General features: G+C 44.7%; 1 protein-coding gene across 3 annotated transcripts in view; it reads left to right on the top strand.

The window, feature by feature from the left end:
• Positions 1-24,478, top strand: part of fndc1 (fibronectin type III domain containing 1) — a 215,133-nt gene that overhangs the window by 170,179 nt on the left and 20,476 nt on the right. For all 3 annotated transcript variants that reach the window (XM_033025078.1, XM_033025077.1, XM_033025076.1), the window contains exons 17-19: positions 1,822-1,933; positions 7,962-8,041; positions 10,779-10,808. In XM_033025078.1, coding sequence (XP_032880969.1) covers positions 1,822-1,933; positions 7,962-8,041; positions 10,779-10,808 — 222 coding nt within the window. The remainder of the gene's footprint in view (positions 1-1,821; positions 1,934-7,961; positions 8,042-10,778; positions 10,809-24,478) is intronic.

Below are 24,478 nucleotides of genomic sequence, written 5' to 3'. Positions count from 1 at the left end.
CAATGAACTGGCCTCAACTACATTCTGTGGCAGAGAATTCCGGAGATTCACCACTCTCTGTGTGAAAAATGTTTTTCTCATCTCGGTCTTAAAAGATTTCCCTCTTATCCTTACCCCTTGTTCTGGACTTCCCGAACATTGGGAACAATCTTCCTGCATTTAGCCTGTCCAACCCCTTAAGAATTTTATACGTTTCTATAAGATCCCCCCTCAATCTTCTAAATTCTAGCGAGTACAAACCGAGTCTGTCCAGTCTTTCTTCATATGAAAGTCCTGACATCCCAGGAATCAGTCTGGTGAACCTTCTCTGTACTCCCTCTATGGCAAGAATGTCTTTCCTCAGATTAGGAGACCAAAACGGTACGCAATACTCCAGGTGTGGTCTCACCAAGACCCTGTACACACAATGCAGAGAGCCCAATTATCAGCAAATAGTCATATCAACAACTTCATCACTCAGCTCTAGGCATTACTAGACATCAGTCTGAAGAAGGGTCTCGACCCGAAACGTTCAGTCTGATGAAGGGTCTCGACCTGAAACGTCACCCATTCCCTCTCTCCAGAGATGCTGCCTCACCCGCTGAGTTACTCCAGCATTTTGTATCTGCCTAGGCATTACTAACATGGATAAAAGCCTCCAAAGGTGAAGTAAGAATGCCTTTCAGGTGATATTTGACCTGAGTTAAGTAACTGTTACTGGGAATTATTGGATAGCATTAATTCTTCTGTTTGAATTAATAAGCAACTGCATTTCAAAATGAATTCATTTAGCACTCTGTCAGAAATGTTTTCAGGATTGATAAAACATTTTTATTTGCTCGTTATATATCACATGTCCATTCATTGTGTTGCCTTTGTTGGCCTGCCTTCCAGTTTTGAAACAAGGATTTTCCTTATTGGCACGAAAATTGTACACATTGAATTGGCACCTCCTCTCCAAGATATAACTGACAGAGACAGATTACCTCTGCTTTCATGAAAGTAAATATGTTGTACTTATTCCACTATGGACACATTAGAACCTCATGTGAATTGGGTTTAGATTTGAAAAACAAAATGTATTGCATGGATCCATTCAAGTTAACTTACTTTCAAATCTGTTGAATGAATGCTGAATAAAAACTTTATACTTGGCCATAATAAACAGAGTTGTATTCACACCTTCCCTTTCCATATCTCTGTGTCTCCCTCTCCGCTGAAGAAGGGTCTCGACCCGTAACATCACCGATTTCTTCTCTCCAGAGATACTGCCTGTCCCACTGACTTGCCCCAGCATTTTGCGTCTATCTTCAGTGTAAACCATCATCCGCAGTTCTCTCCTACTCAAGATATCATGGAATGCAATGGAATACATATGATTTTATTGGCTCTGCAGTTGCACCTCCTGATGTATAGTTCCTGCAGGGGGGCGAGTGAAGTTCCCACAGTGAGTTCGGCCGAACGTACTACTCTCTGCAGAGCCTTCTTGTCCTGGGCAGAGCAATTTCCAAACCAGATTGTAATATTTCCGGACAAGATGCTTTCCACAGCCGCTGAGTAGAAGCACTGGAGGATCCTTGGAGACACTCTGAATTTTCTCAATTAGGCACGTGGAAATTCTTTGCTTGCCTACCCAATGTATATCTTATTATGCATTAATTTTAGTAGGCAGATAATTCTAAGTTCTAAAGTAGAAAATATTCGCACATCCATTACTAATCTAATCCAATACATTTAATTTGGACCTTGAATTCAGAGGTATCTGACAAATGCAATGCAATGATTTGGCTGTAAGGAACAAAATTCTGTTGCACTGATTTTTGCCGTGAATTTCAATTGCAGGTTATCTCATCTACAGCGCCTCGTATGATGACGTCTTGCAGGAAAATTGGTCAACAAAGCCCACAATCGGCAGCACACATTTAGCGATAGAAAATCTGAAGCCAAGCACAAGGTAAGGTTGAAGAGAGGATGTGACAAATACTGACTTATTTATCACTGTGTATTTTTTCTTTGTCATTTGGTCCCCTTTGACCATGTGTTTTATGGGTCAATTTGCAGATTATTTTGCTCAACTGCTCCAGCACCAGCTGAGCCTCCTAATAATTTCACACTGCCCCACCAATTTCAATGGCAAATTGCATATAAAAGGCAGGATTTTGAAAAATGGTTTATTCTTAGAATGTGGCAGTGTAACAGGACTGTTCCCACTTATGCAACTTTTTCAGCGACTGCCGGCATCCATCATAGGTCATTGTAGGTCCAGCGCTGACCAAAAAGACACTACGACTCTTTGGGGACTGCGGAGACTACTCATGACCATACAGGCGATACCCCGGCGACATCAAGTCAAGTCAAGTCAAGTTTATTCGTCACATACACATACGAGATGTGCAGTGAAATGAAAAGTGGCAATGCTCGCGGACTTTGTGCAAAAAGACAAACAAACAAACAACCAACAAACTACAAACAGAATGGAACAGAATCACATATTCTTTTACATATTAAATATTGTGGGCGGAAGGAAAAAGGGAAAAAAACAGCAATTTAAAAAAAAGCAGTAGAATGGTCCAGTAAAGTTAGTCCCTGGTGAGATAGGAGTTTACAGTCCTAATGGCCTCTGGGAAGAAACTCCTTCTCAACCTCTCCGTTCTCACAGCATGGCAACGGAGGCGTTTACCTGACCGTAGCAGCTGGAACAGTCCGCTGCAGGGGTGGAAGGGGTCTCCCATGATTTTATTGGCTCTGCAGTTGCACATCCTGATGTATAGTTCCTGCAGGGGGGCGAGTGAAGTTCCCACAGTGAGTTCGGCCGAACGCACTACTCTCTGCAGAGCCTTCTTGTTCTGGGCAGAGCAATTCCCAAACCAGATTGTAATATTTCCGGACAAGATGCTTTCCACAGCCGCTGAGTAGAAGCACTGGAGGATCCTTGGCGACACTCTAAATTTTCTCAATTGCCTGAGGTGGTAAAGGCACTGCCTTGCCTTACTCACCAGTGCTGAGGCGTGTGCTGTCCATGTCATATCCTCAGAGATGTGGACTCCCAGATATTTAAAACAGCTCACCCTATCCACAGTATCCCCATTTATCCTCAATGGTGTGTACGTCCTCGGATGATGTGCCCACCCTATCGCAGGGTGAAGCCTGTATGTCGCCCAAAGAGTTGTACCTTGTTCTGGTCGCCGCTGGATTTTCAACATGTTGAAAATTTTCGTCGACCGATGACGGGTGCCGGCAGTCGCCGAAAAAGTCGCGTAAGTAGGACAGGCCCATTAGTAAAGATTTTTGTTTCCTCTCCATAGTGTAGTACTATCTTGATTTGCCTTGATTCTGAAGGTGTAAGTTTCTTTATATCATGGTTCATCAAGACCACAGCAGCAATATCCAGATTGTAAAATAATATGTTAATTCAATATGGTACTTTGTAATTTGCAACTGGGAAGTTTGTTTCCCATTTTATAGTGTTCAACAGTGATGTTTTTGCAGGTCTGTAGCTTGTTCTGCCTTTTTAAAGCACATTGCAGCATGAATTTATTTCCAGCCAAGATTAGAATGTGTTTATCTTTCCAAAGGCAGTTTAGTTTATTCCCATGATCCCCAAATACCCCAAGCCTGACATAAATATATCTAATTAACATAGTGTTAGAGGATTGATTTGTTTGCCTTTGAGTTTGAGTACCCTGATTGATTATGTTGTCTGACATTAGGAACTGTTCCTCCTTCTGTTACACCCAGTGTATTACATTTTCAGAGATGCACTCCTGCAAAACAAGAGATGCTTTACTGTAAGACTGTTAGGGTGGCATGGTGGCGCAGCAGAGTGGTGGAGTTACTGCCTTATGCCCCTGTCCCACTTAGGAAACCTGAACGGAAACCTCTGGAGACTTTGCGCCCCACCAAAGGTTTCCGTGCGGTTCCCGGAGGTTTTTGTCAGTCTCCCTACCTGCTTCCACTACCTGCAACCTTCGGCAACCACCTGCAACCTCCGGGAATGGCACGGAAACCTTGGGTGGGGCGCAAAGTCTCCAGAGGTTTCTGTTCAGGTTTCCTAAGTGGGACGGGGGCATTACACTGCCTGCAACCCCACTGGGTATGAGCTGTGCAGGTGCTGTCTGTACGGAGTTTGTACGTTCTCCCCGTGACCGCCTGGGTTTTCTCTGAGATCTTCGGTTTCCTCCCACACTCCAAAGACGTACAGGTTTGTAGGTTAATTGACTTGGTATAAATGTAAATTGCCCTAGTGTGTGTAGGATAGTGTAAATGTACGGGGATCACTGGTTGGTGCGGACTCGATGGGATGAAGGGCCTGTTTCCGTGCTGTATCTCTAAACTAAACTAAAACTAAACATGGGAAACAGAATGATTATATTCGGGGAGAGAAAGCTGGAAGAGAGGTGGGGGTGAGACAAAGCCTGGCAAGTGATAGGGGGTGTAGTTGAGGGTTTTCTTTGATCGGCAGACCGTTGGACCAAGGCTAAAGATGAAAATACAAAACGTGTGAGATGAGGAGATAGGAATAGAAGAAACGAGAAATTTTAAGTCATAGGAAGAAATTAGGTGGAACGGGAAATGGAGAAAAGGGTACACATCCAGGTGGTGTACAGGGAAGGGAGGAGGCTAAAGAGGTGGTGGTGGGGGGTTTGTTACCTAAAATTTGAGAATGAATCCATTCAGGGACCCCAGCAGTCTTACCATGAGACCTCACTTTAGCAATGGAGGAGGCCCAGGACAGAAAGGTCTGAGTGGGTAGACGAGTTAAAATAGTTAGCAACCGGGAAATCCAGCAGTCCTTGGCAGACCAAGCTCAAGTGTTTGACGAAACGGTTGTCTAATCTACGCTTTGCCCCTCCTATGTACAGGAGGCTACATCAGAGAATGAAGTGTTAGATATGGGAGAGTTGGAGATATGGGTAAGACCTATTGGAATTCTATCCTTGTTCCATCTGGGCAGAGGGAGAGCGAGAACAGGACTGCAGGACACAAGAAGATCCAAAGATCTTCATCAAGGCTCCAGCCATCTCCTCTTTCAATATCCTGGGATGGATCCTTCAAGTCCTGTGAACAAGTTTGATTAGTCTTCAGAAATACATTCTCTTACACCTCTTAAGATATTCATGTGGAACAATAGATACGCGTGTTTCTGGATGATACTTTCATAATTAAAGTTCCCAATAAGATTATTTTCCTTCCTATGACATTTGCTGTCAGTCAATCCCTTCCCTCAGCTATAGGTTGTCACCTATCTAAGAAATCGTTTTTCACATGCTTTTACGCAACTAAATATTTAGCAGCCTATCTGTTCCATAAGAAGAACTGGGCTGTGACAAGAACATTTGGTATAATGTAGACACAAGGAACTGCAGATGCTGATTTACAAAATAAAGACACAATGTGCTGCAGGGTGGCATGGAGGCACAGCGGTAAAGTTGCAGCCTTCAAACGCCAGAGGCTTGGGTTCAATCCTGACTAGGGGTGCTGTCTGTACAGAGTTTGCATGTTCACCCCGTTACCTGTGTGGGTTTTCTCCGGTTTCCTGCCACAGATGTACAAGTTTGTAGGCTAATTGTCTGGTAAAATTGTAAATTGTCCCTAGTGTGTGTAGGCTAGTGATAGTTGCAGGTTGGCGTGGAATTGAAGGGTCTGCTTCCACGTTCTATCTCGAAACTAAACCAGGCTAAGCTCAAATTGTTAGAAAATAGGAGGTCCAGCCGGCGTTGGCAGACCGAGTGCAAGTGTTCCGGGAAACAATCGCCTAGTCTACGCTTGGTTTCGCTGATGTAAAGGAAGCCACATTGAGATCACCGAATACAGTAGAGGAGGTTAGAGGAGAGTAGACAAAAGTGCTGGAGAAACTCAGCGGGTGCAGCAGCATCCATGGAGTGAAGGAAATAGGCAACGTTTCGGGCCGAAACCCTTCTTCAGACTGTTGTAGGGTGGGGGGTGGGGGGGGGGGGGGGGGAGGGAGAAGAAAGTAAAAAGGAAGAGGAGGAGCCCGAGGGCTGAGGGAGAGCTGAGAAGGGGAGGAGACAGCAAAGGCTACCGGAAATTGGAGAATTCAATGTTTATGCCGCTAGGGTGCAGACTGCCTAAGCGGAATATGAGGTGTTGCTCCTCCAATTTCCGGTGGTGCTCACTCTGGCCATGGAGGAGGCCCAGGACAGAGAGGTCGGATTTGGAATGGGAGGGGGAGTTGAAGTGCTGAGCCACCTGGAGATCAGGTTGGTTAATGCGGACCGAGCGGAGGTGTTCGGCGAAACGATCGTCAAGCCTACGCTTGGTCTCACCGATGTAGAGGTTAGAGGAGATGCTTGTGAACCTCTATCTCACCTGGCTGAGCTACTGGGGCACCTGGATGGACATGAGGAGGAGGTGTAGGGACAGAGGTTGCAAGGGCAAGTACGTAGAGAGGGGAGGGGGTTTGGGGGAAGGGATGAGTTGCAGAGGTAGCAGTCTCTGCGGAAAACAGTAAGGGGCGGGGATGGGAAGATGGTGTTGGTGGCAGGGTTCGATGAAGGTGGCGGCAATGTCAGAGAGTGATGTGTTGGAAGTGGGTGGGGTGAAAAGCAAGGACCAAAGCAACTCAATCTTTGATCCGTGCGGGGGGAATGGGTCTGGGAGGAGGGGGAGCGAGAGCTAAACCACTTGGCACAGAGGAGATGTGGATGAGAGACCCATTAACAACATTCGGACGGGAAATCACATTTACTAAAGGAAGGGAGCACGTCGGGTGCCCCAGAGTGGAAAGCCTCATCTTGGGAGCAGAAACGATGGAGATGAGAAATAGGGGATGGCGCCTGGGAGGGTGGGAGGAGATGTAGTCCAGATAACTGTGGGGGTCGGTAGGTAACGGGCCTGTCCCAAGTTCCCGAGTTATTCACGGATTCTCCCGAGTTTTCCCCTTGATTCAAACTTGCAGAATGTTCGTAACAGGTCCATAGGAGGCCGTAGGACATGTCGTAGCCACTTGTAATGCCAGCCGTAGGTACTCGGGGCATCAGGTAAGTCGGGAGTTCAAGAAGGAACTACAGATGCTGGAAGATCGAAGGTACACAAAAATGCTGGAGAAACTCAGCGGGTGCAGCAGCATCTAGGTGATGAGATGCTAAGTCGGGATGTTTTTTCCAGCCCGATATAAAATGTCCACGAGTAAATAAATAGTCGGGAGAATGCCCCGAGTACCTACGGCTGGCAAAATGAGCCGCTACGATATATCCACGGACTCTTGGGGAGTCCAGAACTAAGGGCCACAGTTTAAGAATAAGGAGTAAGCCATTTAGAACGGAGACAAGGAAACACTTTTTCTCACAGAGAGTGTTAAGTCTGTGGAATTCTCTGCCTCAGAGGACGGTGGTGGCCAGTTCGCTGGATGCTTTCAAGAGAGAGCTAGATAGGGCTCTTAAAAATAGCAGAGTCAGGGGATATGGGGAGAAGGCAGGAACGGGGTACTGATTGGGGATGATCACCCATGATCACATTGAATGGCGCCGCTGGCTCGAAGGGCCGAATGGCCTACTCCTGCACCTATTGTCTATTGTCCTACAGCCTCCTACGGACCCGTTACGAACATTCTGCGAGTTTGAATCGATGAGAATTTGTGAATAACTCGTGGAAAATTCGTTAATAACTCGGGGAAAGTGGGACAGGCCCTTTAGGAGTGGATGTCAGTTGATGATCTGTTCCCTGTGATGGAGACAGGGAGATCCAGAAAAGGGAGAAAGATATTAGAAACAGACAAAAGGGAATTTGAGGGCAGTGTTTTTGCTCAGAGAACGTTGTGCATTTTCTGAGAGTGTACTGGGATTTTCATTTTGCCTGTCCCATTCTGGAAAATGAACGCTCTTTTAACTTCTACCTACTGCTCCAAATTAAAATCCGAGAGGGCTTTTTGTGTACTATGCGCTGTAGTTTAATCTAACTGATGTAGAACTGAGTCCAGCTATATAGGCTAAATAATTGTTAATATTTGCTTTTTTTTCCAGATATTATTTTAAAATTCAAGCAAAAAATCCATTTGGTTTTGGTCCCATTAGTGAAACCTTGTCTTACGTTACAGAATCAGGTAATGTATGGCATTTACCATTAAGTTATTGTAATAGACACACCAGCTAAAAACTGTTCAAATCAACAGGGACAAATTTTGAAATCGATTTTAATATCTTAAATGTATTCATTCGTATTAATGAAACAAGCCATGTACTTTGCAGATTATTGCAAGAACCCCCAAAATAACACATGTGGTACAAAGAAGTGACCCTGCCATTCTTTCCATTTTAGCCAATGCAAAATATGGGTCCAAAATAAAGTGAATCTTGGCCTGAATTATTTTCTCGAGCTGGTCAAGAAGGAAGATTGGATGGCGAAGATTAATTTAGTTTAGAGTTAAGGGCCTCTCCCACTTGGGCGTCATTTGCGCGTCACGCAGATGGCGCGTGCAGATTTTGTACATCTCAAAATCCTGGGGCACCGCGCGCGTCGCTGCCTACGCCACCGCGTACCATGCGCACGTCGTGCGTCGTGATGCGTAAATGATGTCACGTAAATGACGTACAAATGATGCCAAAGTGGGACAGGCACTTTACAGCGACGACACTGGCCATTCGGCCCACTGAGTCCACGCCATGCACTTGCATTTTCCTATACACTAGGGACAAGTTATAATTTTTACCAAAGCCAATCAAACTACAAATCTGTACATCGTTAGAATGTGGGAGGAAACCGGAGCACCCGGAGAAAAACCATGCGATCACGGGGAGAACGTGCAAACTCCATACAGACAGCACCTGTAGTTAGGATCGAACCCAGATAGAACTCTGGCGCTGTAAGGCAGCAACTCTACCTCTGCGCCCGTGTCCCAGTGAAGTCTACAACTGAACACTTGGCCCAATAAAACTAAGCTTGGCGTCTATACATTGCTTCCCCTGGCCACCCCCACCCCTCGTCTGTTGTGGATATCTGCCATCTGTTCTTTCTGTCATGTTGAAGTTGAGTTTCGTACATGATTATGTACGCTCAATTCTCCTCCTATTACTAACATGAGCATGAAGCTCTTAATTTGGCCGTCTCTAATTCTATCTCTCACTCTATTGCCACAACCACTGACTGGATACAGAAAGTTCTGATTTAGCCACGACCCCATTTTAAATTTGGTACTCCTTGTATACATTGCTGCAGCATCAGTCTAGCAATGATAGGCTTCCTCTGCAGAGCACATCTCTTTGGAGGCTGCAGAGACCCTGGGGCGATCCTGGCCTATATGTGTGGAGTTTGCATGTTTGTCCTTGAGCCACGTGGATTTTCACTGGTTGCGCTGGTCTCCTCCCACTTCCAAATTACGTGTAGATTTATAGATTAATTGCCCTCAGTAAATTGCTCCAAATGTGTTGGGGATGGATGTGAAAATGAGATAACATAGAACTGGTTTGAACATGTGATGAATGGTGGCCGCGGACTCGTTGGGCCAAAGGGGCGTTTCCGCGTTGTATCGCTAAACTAAACTAAGCTTTACCTTCTCAGCGGCCAAATCCTGAAACTGGCTATCTTTCTTGGTTTCATTATTACATTGCAGGCGGCACAATGGCCCAGCGGTTAGAGTTGCTGCCTTACTGCGCTTTCAATGCCGGAGACCCGGGTTCAATCCCGACCCCGGATGCTGTCTGTACGGAGTTTGTGCGTTCTCCCTGTGACAGCGTGGGTTTTCTCCAAGATTTTTTTAGTTGAGTTCAGAGATACAGCGCGGAAACAGGCCCTTCGGCCCACCGGGTCCGTGCCGACCAGCGATCCCCGCACATTAACAGTATCCCACACGCACTAGGGACAATTTTAACATTTACCAAGCCAATTAACCTACAAACCTTTACGTCTTTGGAGTGTGGGAGGAAACCGAAGATCTTGGAGAAAACCCACATGGTCACGGGGAGAACGTACAAACTCTGTACAGACAGCACCCGTAGTCGGGATCAAACCCGGGTCACCGGCGCTGCATTCGCTGTAAGGCAGCAACTCTACCGCTGCACCACCGTGACCGCTGAGATCTTCGGTTTCCTCCCACACTCCAAAGATGTACAGGTTTGCAGGTTAATTAGCTTTCCATAAATGTAAATTTGTCTCTAATGTGTGTAGGATAGTGTTGACATACGCTAAACGCGAACTCGGTGGGCCAAAGGGCCTGTTTCCGCGCTGTATCTTTAAACTAAACTAAATTAAATCACTAAACTCATTAGTAGAATTGCTGAAATCGCCCTGTTATATTCTTAAAATTTTACAAATTATCACGCCATCTTTGGACGTGGCAGACTCATGTAGCTGCTATGAGACTTGGCATTGAACACATAATTTCTGGGCAATTTCCTACATCTATGTTGAAGTAGAGTATAGGTTGACTTGGCTGAGTCCTGAGATGAAAGTGATGAATAATCTCTGGAGGCTTTGACAAGATGGATATTGACATACTGCAGAGTGAAAAAGTGATATCCTTGTCCCGGGATAGGGCGTGAACCATTCAGAATGGAAAATAAGATACTTTTTACACTCTGTGGGATGGAAATCTGTGTTATAAGTCAATGGAACTCAATTAATGTGGAAGACTGAGATCAAAGGATTTCTCTGCATTGGGCAATCAAGGGATGTGTTGTTAGAACACGAAACTGTCGGATGTCAATATTATGTTTAAAAAAAAAAAATTCCTACATTTTCATGTCGGAGTTGATTGTTAAAGCAATGCTTTACCCTTGTTTCATTGATGAGGGTTAATCAAATTGTTACTTTCTTTTTTAATAATAATGTTTCCATTTCTACAGATAACCCACTGATTATTATCAGACCACCTGGTAAGTAGCTCCAAGCTTTGAAATCCTTGAACCACTTCATCAATTGTTTTGTGAATTTGTGTTGCAGCATTTCTATGTTAATCATTCGCAGTTCATTGGGGTCACTGGTTGTGGGGCTGTCCCACTGTACGAGCTAATTCAAGACGCCCGAGTTTCCCCTGATTCGAACTCGGAGAATTACGGTAATAACGTCTCGTAGGTACTCGGGGATTTCGTGGACATTTTTTCAACACGTTGAAAAATCTTTACGAGTCTTCCCGAGCTTACCGCGTTTCCCGAGTACCTGCCGTTAGCGTTACGAGCCGCTAAGAGACGTCCCGAGCTCCGACGTACCCGCTACGTACATTCTACTTTTTTCCCACAAGTTTGATTTTTTTTTAAACTCGGGAGAGCTCTTGAATTAGCTCGTACAGTGGGACAGCCCCATAAGGCCAAGACTTGTTATCCATCCCTAATGGCCTTGAAAAGCTGATGTTGTGCCACCTTCTTGAATTACTTCTGTCCTTCCATTTGTCAGTGAGCAGGGGGGGTTCAAGGAATTTGATCAGTGATGATGAAGGAACAGCAATATATTTCTGAACCAGAACGTTGTGTGCTCAAATACTTGACAGCGTTCCAAAATACTTCCTACACTTGCCCTTTCAGGTGGTAGAATTTAAGGGCTTCAGAAGCCACTGCAGTAAAACTTGGCACTTTGATGCTCTGGCCCTTGTGGACTGCACACTACAGCTACATTCCTCCTTCAGTGAGGGAGCAGATGTTTGATGTCCCTGGTGGGATGGAGGATGTGTTAATGGTAACAGGCTGCTTCAAGTTGAGTTTTTGAATATTGTTGTTGCTGCACGAATCATGACAAATGGAGACTTTTGCTGCATCTAAGGGGACAAAAAGGCATTGATGCTTTGAATGTGTAGGAAAGAACTACAGATGCTGGTTTAAACCGAAGATAGACGCAAAAAGCTGGAGTAACTCAGCGGGTCAGACAGCATCTCTGGAGAAAAGGAGTTTTTTAATAATAATATTTTGAACGTGAGACAAGACTGCAGAATACCCAGACCATGACTTGTTTTCACAGCCATTGTGTTTGTGTTTGATCTTAAATTTTTCAGCCAACGATAATCCAAGGATATTAATGGTGAGGAATAGTGTGAACGTAATGCCTTTGCCGTTTAAAGGAGAGGTGATTAGGTACGTTAGTGAAGATGGACGTTGACCATTTACAGATGTCCACGTTAGACCTCTTGTTAGCCCCAACATGAAAGTTACCAGAGTAACTCAGCGGGACAGGCAGCATCTCCGGAGAGAGGAAAGGGTGACCTTTTGGGTGGAGACCCATCTTCAGACTAGTCGGGGAAAGGGAAATGGGAAATAAAGGCAGTGATGTAGAGAGATATGGAACAAATGAATGAAAGATATGCAAAAAAGTAATGATTGTAAAGGAAAGGCCGTTTGGTAAGTGAGAAAGGGAACTTGGTGTGACGTGGGTGGGGGAGGGATAGAGAGAGAGGGAGTGCAGGGGTTACTTAATGTTAGAGAAAGTTAGAGGGCTCTTCATTCATTTGTTCTATCTCCCTCTACATCACCGTCTATATCTCTCGTTTCCATTTCCCCTGACTAGCCTGAAGAAGGGTCCCGACCCGAAACGTCATCCATTCCTTCTCTCCAGAGATGCTGCCTGTCTCGCTGAGTTACTCCAGCTTTTTGTGTCCATCTCAGTTTAAACCAGCATCCGTAGTTCCTTCCTACACATGAACATTTCCAGGTCTTGCTACGTGTGGGAAAGGACGGTTTCATCCCAAGTGGGAATTTGCAATAGAACTGAATACGTTCTGGCCGTAAGGGTGAATGTAGGGACACTGGTGAAGGTGGTTCAGTGCAGGACAATGCCCTGAGGGGCTCCTCAAGCAATCTCTGATGCTGGCAATAATCGATATCAAATATGATAGCCAGCAAGGTTTACCTTCAACCAGTATAATGCTTTTTACTGCTCATTCCCACTGTTTTCAATTTTACAAGAGTGTGATTTTGAAATTGAGGGCAGATCACACTTGGCCCCATCTATGGCACGTTGCTCCTTTATCTGTTTAAGGGCTGTGTCTGAATTTGAAGGAAAGCAAGGTGGTCACGGTGGCGCAGCGGTAGAGTTGCTGCCTTACAGTAAATGCAGTGCCGGAGTTCCGGGTTCGATCCTGACTACGGGTGCTGGCTGTACGGAGTTTGTACGTTCTGCCCGTGACCTGCGTGGGTTTTCTCCCAGATCTTCGGTTTCTTTCCACACTCCAAAGACGTACAGGTTTGTAGGTTAATTGGCTTGGTGTAAATGTGAAAATTGTCCCTAGTGTGTGTAGGATGGTGTTCATGTGCGGGCATCGCTGGTCGGCGCGGACCCGGTGGGCCGAAGGGCCTGTTTCTGCGCTGCATCTCTAAACTAAACTAAACTAATGGATGTCTCTATCTCCAGATGAAGAGAATCACTTTGCGAATGATTGAATGTAAGCTGATGACATTAATTGGTTTTAAATTGGTCCTTTTTACCAAACTGGACATGCCTGGGCAATAATTCATCATTCAAGGTGACTGTTGCGATTTATATGATTCATGCTTGGCTGGAGACACAGCTAGTTCTGGATCATAAAAGCACTGTGACCTGGAGGTTATTGTCATCCCTAGATGTTGCTGTATCGTGTGTACTCAGCTGTTTCTTGACAGAGCATGAAGTAAATTCATGCCATTGACTCTACCTGCCATGCTGGGGTTCTCAGATGCAAGGTAAAATGGATCATCGTAGCACCTCTGACTGAAGATTTTTCCGTATCCATGTTCACACCTTTGTATTCACATGTTGAGCTCTGTCATCAAAATGTATGATTTGTCCAACGGGTTGAGTTCCCTGCAATTTTCTGTCCATTCACTTTAAAATGTTGATATGCTGACCTCTGTACAAGTCCAATGTACATATCTCTCTCCTCTTAAATTTACCTTCCAGTATTCCTGCCTTTGTTGTGCCGTCTTGTTCAATGACAACTGGGATCTGACTTTGGATCTGAAGAGAAACCATTTCAAGCAGATCGGAAGAGACTTTATTTGAAATTTAAATCACAGAAACATCACACACAGATATATGGGGAAGGAGCCTAAACCTGTGCTTAAAATGGGAACTCATCTTGTAATCAAATGCTCCATGCATGAATTTTAAATCAGATGTCAGGCAACTCATTTTATGATGGATCATGAAGGATCTATGCTGTGACTTGTTTGCGATATATAAATAAATGACATAAATGTAGACGGATTGATTCATAAGTTTGCAGGTGGCACCATATTTGCTGCCAATGTATATAGTAAGATATAGATCAGCTACAGAAAGGGGTGGAGAAATCCAAATGAGAACTGTAGCAGAGTCCCTCCCTGACGACTGAAGCGCCCCATCTACATTAGTCCCACCTGCCCAACCTTGGCCCAAATGCCTCTAAAACTATGCTATCCGTGTACCTGCCCAAATGTGTTTTGCATTTGCTATACCATGCTGACTATCCCTAATCAGCCCTTGTCTATTTACACTGCCCTCCATAATGTTTGGGACAAAGACCCACCATTTATTTACTTGCCTCTGTCCTCCACAATTTGAGATTTGTAATAGAAAAAAAAACACATGTGGTTAAAGTGCACATTGTCAGATTTTATTAAAGACCATTTTTATACATTTTGGTTTCACCATGTAGAAATTATAGCTGTGTTTATACATAGTCACCTCATTTCAGGGCACCAAAATGTTTGGGACACATGGCTTCACAGTTGTTTGTAATTGCTCAGGTGTGTTTAATTGCCTCCTTAATGGAGGTATAAGAGAGCTCTCAGCACCTAGTCTTCCCTCCAGTCTTTCCATCACCTTTGGAAACTTTTATCAACATGAGAACCAAAGTTGTGCCAATGAACGTCAAATAAGCCATTGTGAGACTGAAACAAGAATAAAACTGTTAGAGACATCAGCCAAACCTTAGGCTTACCAAAATCAACTGTTTGGAACATCATTAAGAAGAAAGAGATTGCAAAGGGACTGGCAGGCCAAGGAAGATCTCCACAGCTGATGACAGAATAATTCTCTCTATAATAATGAAAAATCCCCAAACACCTGTCCGACAGATCAGAAACACTCTTCAGGAGTCAGGTGTGGATTTGTCAATGACCACTGTCCGCAGAAGACTTCATGAACAGAAATACAGAGGCTAATCTGCAAGATGCAAACCACTGGTTAGCTGCAAAAATAGGATGGCCAGGTTACAGTTTGCCAAGAAGTACTTAAAAGAGCAACCACAGTTCTGGAAAAAGGTCTTGTGGACAGATGAGATGAAGATTAACTTATATCAGAGTGATGGCAAGAGCAAAGTATGGAGGAGAGAAGGAACTGCTCAAGATCCAAAGCATACCACCTCATCTGTGAAACACGGTGGTGGGGGTGTTATGGCCTGGGCATGTATGGCTGCTGAAGGTACTGGCTCACTTATCTTCATTGATGATACAACTGCTGATGGTAGTAGCATAATGAATTCTGAAGTGTATAGACACATCCTATCTGCTCAAGTTCAAACAGATGCTTCAAAACTCATTGGCCGGCAGTTCATTCTACAGCAAGACAATGATCCCAAACAGTTAGACAAAAGTGCTGGAGAAACTCAGCGGGTGAAGCAGCATCTATGGAGCGAAGGAAATAGGCAACGTTTCGGGCCGAAACCCTTCTTCACCTACTGAATTTCTCCAGCATTTTTGTCTACCTTCGATTTTCCAGCATCTGCAGTTCCTTCTTAAACCCAATGATCCCAAACATACTGCTAAAGCAACAAAGGAGTTTTTCAAAGCTAAGAAATGGTTGATTCTTGAGTGGCCAATTCAATCACCCGATCTGAACCCAATTCAGCATGCCTTTTATATGCTGAAGAGAAAACTGAAGGGTTTAAGAAGGAACTGCAGATGCTGGAGAATCGAAGGTAGACAAAAATGCTGGAGAAACTCAGCAGGTGAGGCAGCATCTTTGGAGCGAAGGAAATAGGCAACGTATCGGGTCGAAACATCTGAAGAAGGTTTTCGACCTGAAATGTCACCTATTCCTTCGCTCCATAGATGCTGCCTCACCCGCTGAGTTTCTCCAGCATTTTTGTCTACCCCAGAAATCTGAAGGGGACTAGCCCCCAAAACAAGCATAAGCTAAAGATGGTTGCAATACAGACCTGGCAGAGCATCACCAGAGAAGACACCCAGCAACTGGTGATGTCCATGAATCGCAGACTTCAAGCAGTCATTGCATGCAAAGGATATGCAACAAAATACTAAACATGACTACTTTCATTTACATGACATTGCTGTCCCCCACAAATTATGGTGCCCTGAAATGGGGGGACTATGTATAAACAGTGCTGTAATATCTCCATGGTGAAACCAAAATGTATAAAAATGGCTTTTAAGAGCCCTATCTAGCTCTCTCTTGAAAGCATCCAGAGAACCTGCCTCCACTGCCCTCTGAGGCAGAGAATTCCACAGACTCACCACTCTCTGTGAGAAAAAGTGTTTCCTCGTCTCCGTTCTAAATGGCTTACTCCTTATTCTTAAATTGTTCAAGTTCAAGTTCAAGTGAGTTTATTGTCGTGTCCCTTTATAGGACAATGAAATTCTTGCTTTGCTTAAGCACACAGAAAATAGTAGGCATTTACTACAAAACAGATAAATGTGTCCATATACCATGATATAAATATATACACACATGAATAAATAAACTGGTAAAGTGCAAATAACAGAAAGTGGTTATTAATAATCAGAGTTTTGTCCGAGCCAGGTTTAATAGCCTGATTGGCTGTGGGGAAGTAGCTATTCCTGAACCTGGTTGTTGCAGTCTTCAGGCTCCTGTACCTTCTACCTGAAGGTAGCAGGGAGATGAGTGTGTGGCCAGGATGGTGTGGGTCTTTGATGATACTGCCAGCCTTTTTGAGGCAGCGACTGCGATAAATCCCCTCGATGGAAGGAAGGTCAGAGCCGATGATGGACGGCAGTGTTTACTACTTTTTGTAGTCTTTTCCTCTCCAGGGCGCTCAAATTGCCGAACCAAGCCACGATGCAACCGGTCAGTATGCTCTCGACTGTGCACCTGTAGAAGTTAGAGAGAGTCTTCCTTGACAATCCGACTCTCCGTAATCTTCTCAGGAAGTAGAGGCGCTGATGAGCTTTTTTGATAATTGCGTTAGTGTTCTCAGAGCAGGAAAGATCTTCAGAGATGTGCACGCCCAGGAATTTGAAGTTCTTGACCCTTTCAACCATCGACCCGTTTATATAAATGGGGCTGTGGGTCCCCCTCCTACTCCTTCCAAAGTCCATGTGGCCCCTGGTTCTGGACTCCCCCAACATCAGGAACATGTTTACTGCCTCTAGCGTGTCCAAACCCTTAACAATCTTATATGTTTCAATGAGATACCCTCTCATCCTTCTAAACACCAGAGTGTACAAGCCCAGCCGCTCCATTCTCTCAGCATATGACAGTCCCGCCATCCCGGGAATTAACCTTGTAAACCTACGCTGCATTCACGCAATAGCAAGAATGTCCTTCTTCAAATTAGGGACCAAAACTGCACACAATACTCCAGGTGTGGTCTCACTAAGGCTCTGTACAACTGCAGAAGGACCTCTTTGCTCCTATATTTGATTCCTCTTGTTATAAAGGCCAACATGCCATTCACTTTCTTCACTGCCTGCTGTACCTGCATGCTTACTTTCATAGACTGATGAACAAAGACCCCCAGATCCCGTTGTACTTCCCCTTTTCCCAACTTGACACCATTTAGATAGAATCTGCCTTCCTGTTTTTGCTGCCAAAGTGGATAACCTCACATTTATCCGCATTAAACTTCATCTGCCATGCATCTGCCCACTCCCCCAACCTGTCCAAGTCACCCTGCATTCTCATAGCATCCCCCTCACAGTTGATGGGTATTTGTCCCAGACATGATGGAGGCCACTGTAAATGCATGTACATCTTATTGCTTTGAATACTCTCCAGTAACCTTCCAATCACAGTTGGTAGACTCACAGGCATTTAGATCCTATCCCTTTCCTTGCTGCCCTTCTGAGGCACAACATTTGCCACCGTCCAGTACTTCGACACCTCATCTGTATTTAATTATGACTCCTCTCTCAGGCAAGGCGTCTACAATTACTTCTCCGGTTTAGTGACCCAGAGGACTAGTCTAGAGGTACAGCACGTAAACAGGCCCTTCGCCCCAACGAATCCACGATCACTGGTACACTAGTTCTATCCTACATCCTATCACCCACCTTTGCCTGTGTGTGAATTTGCCCTTTCCCTGTATGTGAATGTGTGTGAATGTGTGTGAATGATTGGTGGTGGTCGGAGGGGCCGTAGCCGCAGATTGGCAGCCACGCTTCCGTCAGTCTGCCCCAGGACAGCTGTGGCTACAGAAGTAGTTTACCACCACCGAGAGTGACTGAGGAGTGAATGAATAATGCGATGTAAAGCGCCTTGAGTATTAGAAAGGCGCTATATAAATCCCATCCATTATTATTATTATTAGGGACAATTTACGGAGGCTGATTAACCTACAAACCTGTACATCTTCTGCGGTCACAGGGAGAACGTACAAATGCTATAAATACAGCACCCATTTAGGCATTTAACTCGCAGGCCTGCCCTGTCTCTATCCATAACTATCTTAAAGCAAATACAACAGTGGTCGTTGGTCCCAAAAGGCTCATCCATGAACACTTCAGCCGTTTGCCCTTCCCTGTTTCCGAAGATTATATCAAGCATTGCCCTCTCCCGAGAAGGGCCCTCTATATTTTGACTGAGCAAACTTTCTAAACACATTTGACAAATTCTGGAAGTTGTGACTAGTGGTGGGATCCCGTGGGAGGTGGCAATATGCTAATGGCATGTTGGCCTTCATAACAAGAGGAGTTGACCTGTGGGCCCTGGTTCTGGACTCCCCCACCATCGGGAACTTGTTTCCTGCCTCTAGCGTGTCCAATCTGATAAGTTTCAATAAGAAACCCTCTCATCCTTCTAAATTCGAGTGTATACAAGCTCATTCTTTCAGCATATCTCGCCATCCTGGGAATTTACCTCATGAACCAACGATGTCCTTCCTCAAATTTGGGGACAAAAACTGCACACAATATTCCAGGTGTGATCTCACCAGGGCCCTGTGCAACTGCAGAAGGACCTCTTTGCTCCTATACTCAACTCCTCTTGCTATGAAGGCCAAACTTGCCATTAGCATGTTGCCACCTCCAACGGGATCCCACCACTAGTCACATCTTCCAGAATTTGTCAAATGTGTTCAGAATGTTTGCTCAGACAAAATATAGAGGACCCTACTCGGCAGAGGGCAATGCTTGAGTTAATCTTCGGAAACAGGGAAGGGCAAGCAGCTGAAGTGTTCGTTGATGAGCCTTTTGGAACCAGCGACCACTGTTGTATTTTCTTTAAGATAGTTATGGATAGAGACAGGGCAGGCCTGTGAGTTAAATGCCTAAATGGGTGCTGTATTTATGGCATTTGTACGTTCTCCCTGTGACCGCAGAAGATGTACAGGTTTGTAGGTTAATCAGCCTCCGTAAATTGTCCCTAGGATGTAGGATAGAACTAGTGTACCAGTGATAGTGGATTCGTTGGGCCGAAGGGCCTGTTTCCATGCTGTACCTCTAGACTAGTCCTCTGGGTCACTAAACTAGAGAAGGAATTGTAGGCGCCTTGCCTGAATGAGGAGTCATAATTAAATACAGGCGAGGTGTCGAAGGACTGGAAGGTGGCAAATGTTGTGCCTCAGAAGGGCAGCAAGGAAAGGGATAGGAGCTAAATACCCGTGAGTCTACCAACTGTGATAGGAAGGTTACTGGAGAGTATTCAAAGCAGTAAGATGTACATGCATTTAGATTGACAAGGTCTGAGTTAGCAAATTTAAAACACATTTGGACAGGTACATGGATAGCATAGTTTTAGAGGAATTTGGGCCAAAGTTGTGCTGGTGGGATTAATGTAGATGGGGCGCTTCAGTCGTCATGGAGGGACTCTGCAACAGTTCTCATTTGCTCAGATTAAACTGCATCTGCTATTTCTCCACCCCTTTCTGTAGCTGATCTATATCTAACTGTGTACATTGGCACCAAATTTGATGCCATCTGCAAACTTATGAATCAATCCGTCTACATTGATGTCATTTATTTATATATCGCAAACGTCTCAGCATAGATCCTTCATGAGCCATCATAAAATTAGTTGCCTAACATCTGATTTAAAATTCATGCATGGAGCATTTGATTACAAGATGAGTTTCCATTTTAAGCACAGGTTTAGGCTCCTTTCCCATATACCTGTGTGTGATGTTTCTGTGATTTAAATTTCAAATAAAGTCTCTTCCAGTCTGCTTGAAATGGTTTCACTTCAGATCCAAAGTCAGTTGTAATTGAACAAGACGGCACAACAAAGGCAGGAATACTGGAAGGTAAATTTAAGAGGAGAGAGATATGTACATTGGACGTACAGAGGTCAGCATATCAACATTTTAAAGTGAATGGACAGAAAATTGCAGGGAACCCAACCCGTTGGACAAATCATACATTTTGATGACAGAGCTCAACATGTGAATACAAAGGTGTGAACATGGATATGGAAAAATCTTCAGTCAGAGGTGCTACGATGATCCATTTTACCTTGCATCTGAGAACCCCAGCATGGCAGGTAGAGTCAATGGCATGAATTTACTTCATGCTCTGTCAAGAAACAGCTGAGTACACACGATACAGCAACATCTAGGGATGACAATAACCTCCAGGTCACAGTGCTTTTATGATCCAGAACTAGCTGTGTCTCCAGCCAAGCATGAATCATATAAATCGCAACAGTCACCTTGAATGATGAATTATTGCCCAGGCATGTCCAGTTTGGTAAAAAGGACCAATTTAAAACCAATGAATGTCATCAGCTTACATTCAATCATTCGCAAAGTGATTCTCTTCATCTGGAGATGGAGACATCCATTAGTTTAGTTTAGTTTAGAGATGCAGCGCGGAAACAGGCCCTTCGGCCCACCGGGTCCGCGCCGACCAGCGATGCCCGCACATGAACACCATCCTACACACACTAGGGACAATTTTCACATTTACACCAAGCCAATTAACCTACAAACCTGTACGTCTTTCGAGTGTGGGAAGGAAACCGGAGATCGGGGAGAAAACCCACGCAGGTCATGGGGAGAACGTACAAACTCCGTACGGCCAGCACCCGTAGTCAGGATCGAACCCGGAACTCCGGCACTGCATTTGCTATAAGGCAGCATCTCTACCGCTGCGCCACCGTGACCGCCTTGCTTTCCTTCAAATTCAGACACAGCCCTTAAACAGATAAAGGAGCAACGTGCCATAGATGGGGCCAAGTTTGATCTACCCTCAGTTTCAAAATCACACTCTTGTAAAATTGAAAACAGTGGGAATGAGCAGTAAAAAGCATTATACTGTTAGAAGGTATACCTTGCTGGCTATCATATTTGATATCGATTATTGCCAGCATCAGGGAATGCCCTGAGGAGCCCCTCAGGGTATTGTCCTACACTGAACTGTCTTCACCTGCTCCAGTGTCCCTACATTCACCCTTACAGCCAGAACATATTCAGTTCTATTGCAAATTTCCACTTGGGATGAAACCGTCCTTTCCCACACATAGCCAGACCCGGAAACTTTCATGTGTAGGAAGGAACTACGGATGCTGGTTTAAACTGAAGATAGACACAAAAAGCTGGAGTAACTCAGCGAGACAGGCAGCATCTCTGGAGAGAAGGAATGGGTGATGTTTTGTGTCGAGTCCCTTTGATCGTGTACTCCTTAGAGAAGACGGATCCAATCTTCCTGATGTACTAGAGTATCTCGGGTAACCCTGGAACTGAAGGAAATCCGCATTAGGCAGGAAATTGTGTTGGATAGACTGATGGGACTGAAGGCTGATAAATCCACAGGGCCTGATGGTCTGTATCCCAGGGTATTTAAGGAAGGGGATCTAGAAATCGTGGACGCATTGGTGATAATTTCCCAATGTTCTATAGATTCAGGATCAGTTCCTGTGGATTGGTGGGTAGCTAATGTTATCCCACTTTTTAAGAAAGGTGGGAGAGAGAAAACAGAGAATTTCGACCAGTTACCCTGACATCGGTGGTGGGGAATATGCATCATAAAAGATGAAATAGCGGCACATTTGGATAGCAGTAACAGGATCGGTCCGAGTCAGCATGGATTTACAAAGGGGAAATCATGCTTGACTAATCTGTTGGAATTTTTTGAGGATGTAACTAGGAAAATGGACAAGGGAGAGTCAGTGCATGCAGTGTACTTGGACTTTCAGAAAGCATTTGATAAGGTCCCACATAAGAGATTAGTGGGCAAAATTACGGCACATGGTATTGGGGGTAGAGTGCTGGCATGGATAGAAAATTGGTTGGCAGACAGGAAACAAAGAGTAGGGATTAACAAATCCCTTTCAGAATGGCAGGCAGTAACTAGTGGGGTACCGCAAGGTGCTGGGACCGCAGCTATTTACAATATACATTAATGATTTAGATGAAGGGATTAAATGTAACATTTGCAAATTTGCAAATGACACAAAGCTGGGTGGTAGTGTGAACTGTGAGGAGGTTGCTATGAGAATGCAGGGTGACTTGGACAGGTTGGGTGAGTGGGCAGATGCATGGTTGTTGCAGTTTAATGTGAATAAATGTGAGGTTATCTACTTTGGTAGCAAAAACAGGAAGGCAGTTTACTATCTAAATGGCGACAAGTTGGGAAAAGCGGAAATACAACGGGATCTGGGGGTCCTTGTTCATCAATCAATTAAAGTAAGCAAGTAGGTACAACAGGCAGTGAATGGCATGTTGGCCTTCATAACAAGAGAAGTTGAGTTTAGGAGCAAAAAGGTCCTTCTGCAGTTGTACAGAGCCCTAGTGAGATCACACTTGGAGTATTGTGTGCAGTTTTGGTCTCCAAATTTGAGGAAGGACATTCTTGCTATTGAGGGAGGGCAGCGTAGATTCACAAGGTTAATTCCCGGGATGGCGGGACTGTCATATGCCGAGAGAATGGAGCAGCTGGGCTTGTACACTCTGGAGTTTAGAAGGATGAGAGGGTATCTTATTGAAACATATAAGATTGTTAAGGGTTTGGACACGCTAGAGGGAGGAAACATGTTCCTGATGTTGGGGGAGTCCAGAACCAGGGGCCACAGTTTAAGAATAAAGGGTAAGACATTTAGAACGGAGATGAGACACTTTTTCACACAGAGAGTTGTGAGTCTGTGGAATTCTCTGCCTCAGAGGGCGGTGCAGGCCGATACTCTGGAAACTTTAAAGGGAGAGTTAGATAGGGCTCTTTAAGATGGTGGAGTCAGGGGATATGGGGAGAAGGCAGGAACGGGGTACTGATTGTGGATGATCAGCCATGATCACATTGAATGGCGGTGCTGGCTCGAAGGGCCGTATGGCCTACTCCTGCACCTATTGTCTATTGTCTATTCAGACTCAGGGAAAACAGAAACGAGGGATATAGACGGTGATGTAGAGAGAGATATAGAACAACTGAATGAAGAGCCCTCTAACTTTCTCTAACATTAAGTAACCCCTGCACTCCCTCTCTCTCTATCCCTCCCCCACCCACGTCACACCAAGTTCCGTTTCTCACTTACCAAACGGCCTTTCCTTTACAATCGCTACTTTTTGCATATCTTTCATTCATTTGTTCTATATCTCTCTACATTACTGCCTTTATTTCCCATTTCCCTTTCCCCGACTAGTCTGAAGATGGGTCCCGACCCAAAACGTCATGCTGAGACTAACAAGAGGTCTAACGAGCACATCTGTAAATGACGGCCGTTGACCATCTTTACTAACGTACCTAATCACCTCTCCTTTAAACAGCAAAGGCATTACGTACACACTATTCCTCACCATTAATATTCTTGGATTATCCCTGACAAAAAGTTTTAGATCAAACTCAAACACAATGGCTGTGAAAACAAGTCATGGTCTAGATATTCGGCGGTCTTGCCTCACGTTCAAAATATTATTAATCCTTTTCTCCAGAGATGCTGTCTGAGCTGCTGAGTTACTCCAGCTTTTTTGTGTCTATCTTCGGTTTAAATTGGCACTAGGGGAAGGAGAGAGAGGGAGTGCAGGGGTTACTTAATGGTACTTAATGTTAGAGGACACTTCATTCAGTTGTTCTATATCTCTCTACATCACTGTCTATATCTCTTGTTTCTGTTTCCCTTGACTCGTCCGAATAGACAATAGGTGCAGGAGTAGGCCATTCGCACCTTCGAGCCAGCACTGCCATTCAATGTGATCCAGGCTGATCATCCACAATCAGTACCCCATTCCCTGCCTTCTCCCCATATCCCCTGACTCTACTATCTTTAAAAGCCCTATCTAGCTCTCTTTTGATAGTATCCAGAGAACTGGCAGAGAATTCCACACTCACAACTCTCTGTGAGAAGAAGTGTTTCCTCGTCTCTGTTCTAAACGGCTTACCCCTTATTCTTAAACTGTGCCCCCTGGTTCTGGACTCCCCCAACATCGGGAACATGTTTCCTGCCTCTAGCGTGTCCCATCCCTTAATAATCTTATATGTTT

Source organism: Amblyraja radiata, chromosome 8 (genome assembly GCF_010909765.2).
Source record: "Amblyraja radiata isolate CabotCenter1 chromosome 8, sAmbRad1.1.pri, whole genome shotgun sequence".
In the NCBI taxonomy this organism is placed as follows: Eukaryota; Metazoa; Chordata; class Chondrichthyes; order Rajiformes; family Rajidae; genus Amblyraja; species Amblyraja radiata.
Note: the sequence above shows the minus strand (reverse complement) of the source record. Positions and strands in the feature narration are given on the sequence as shown.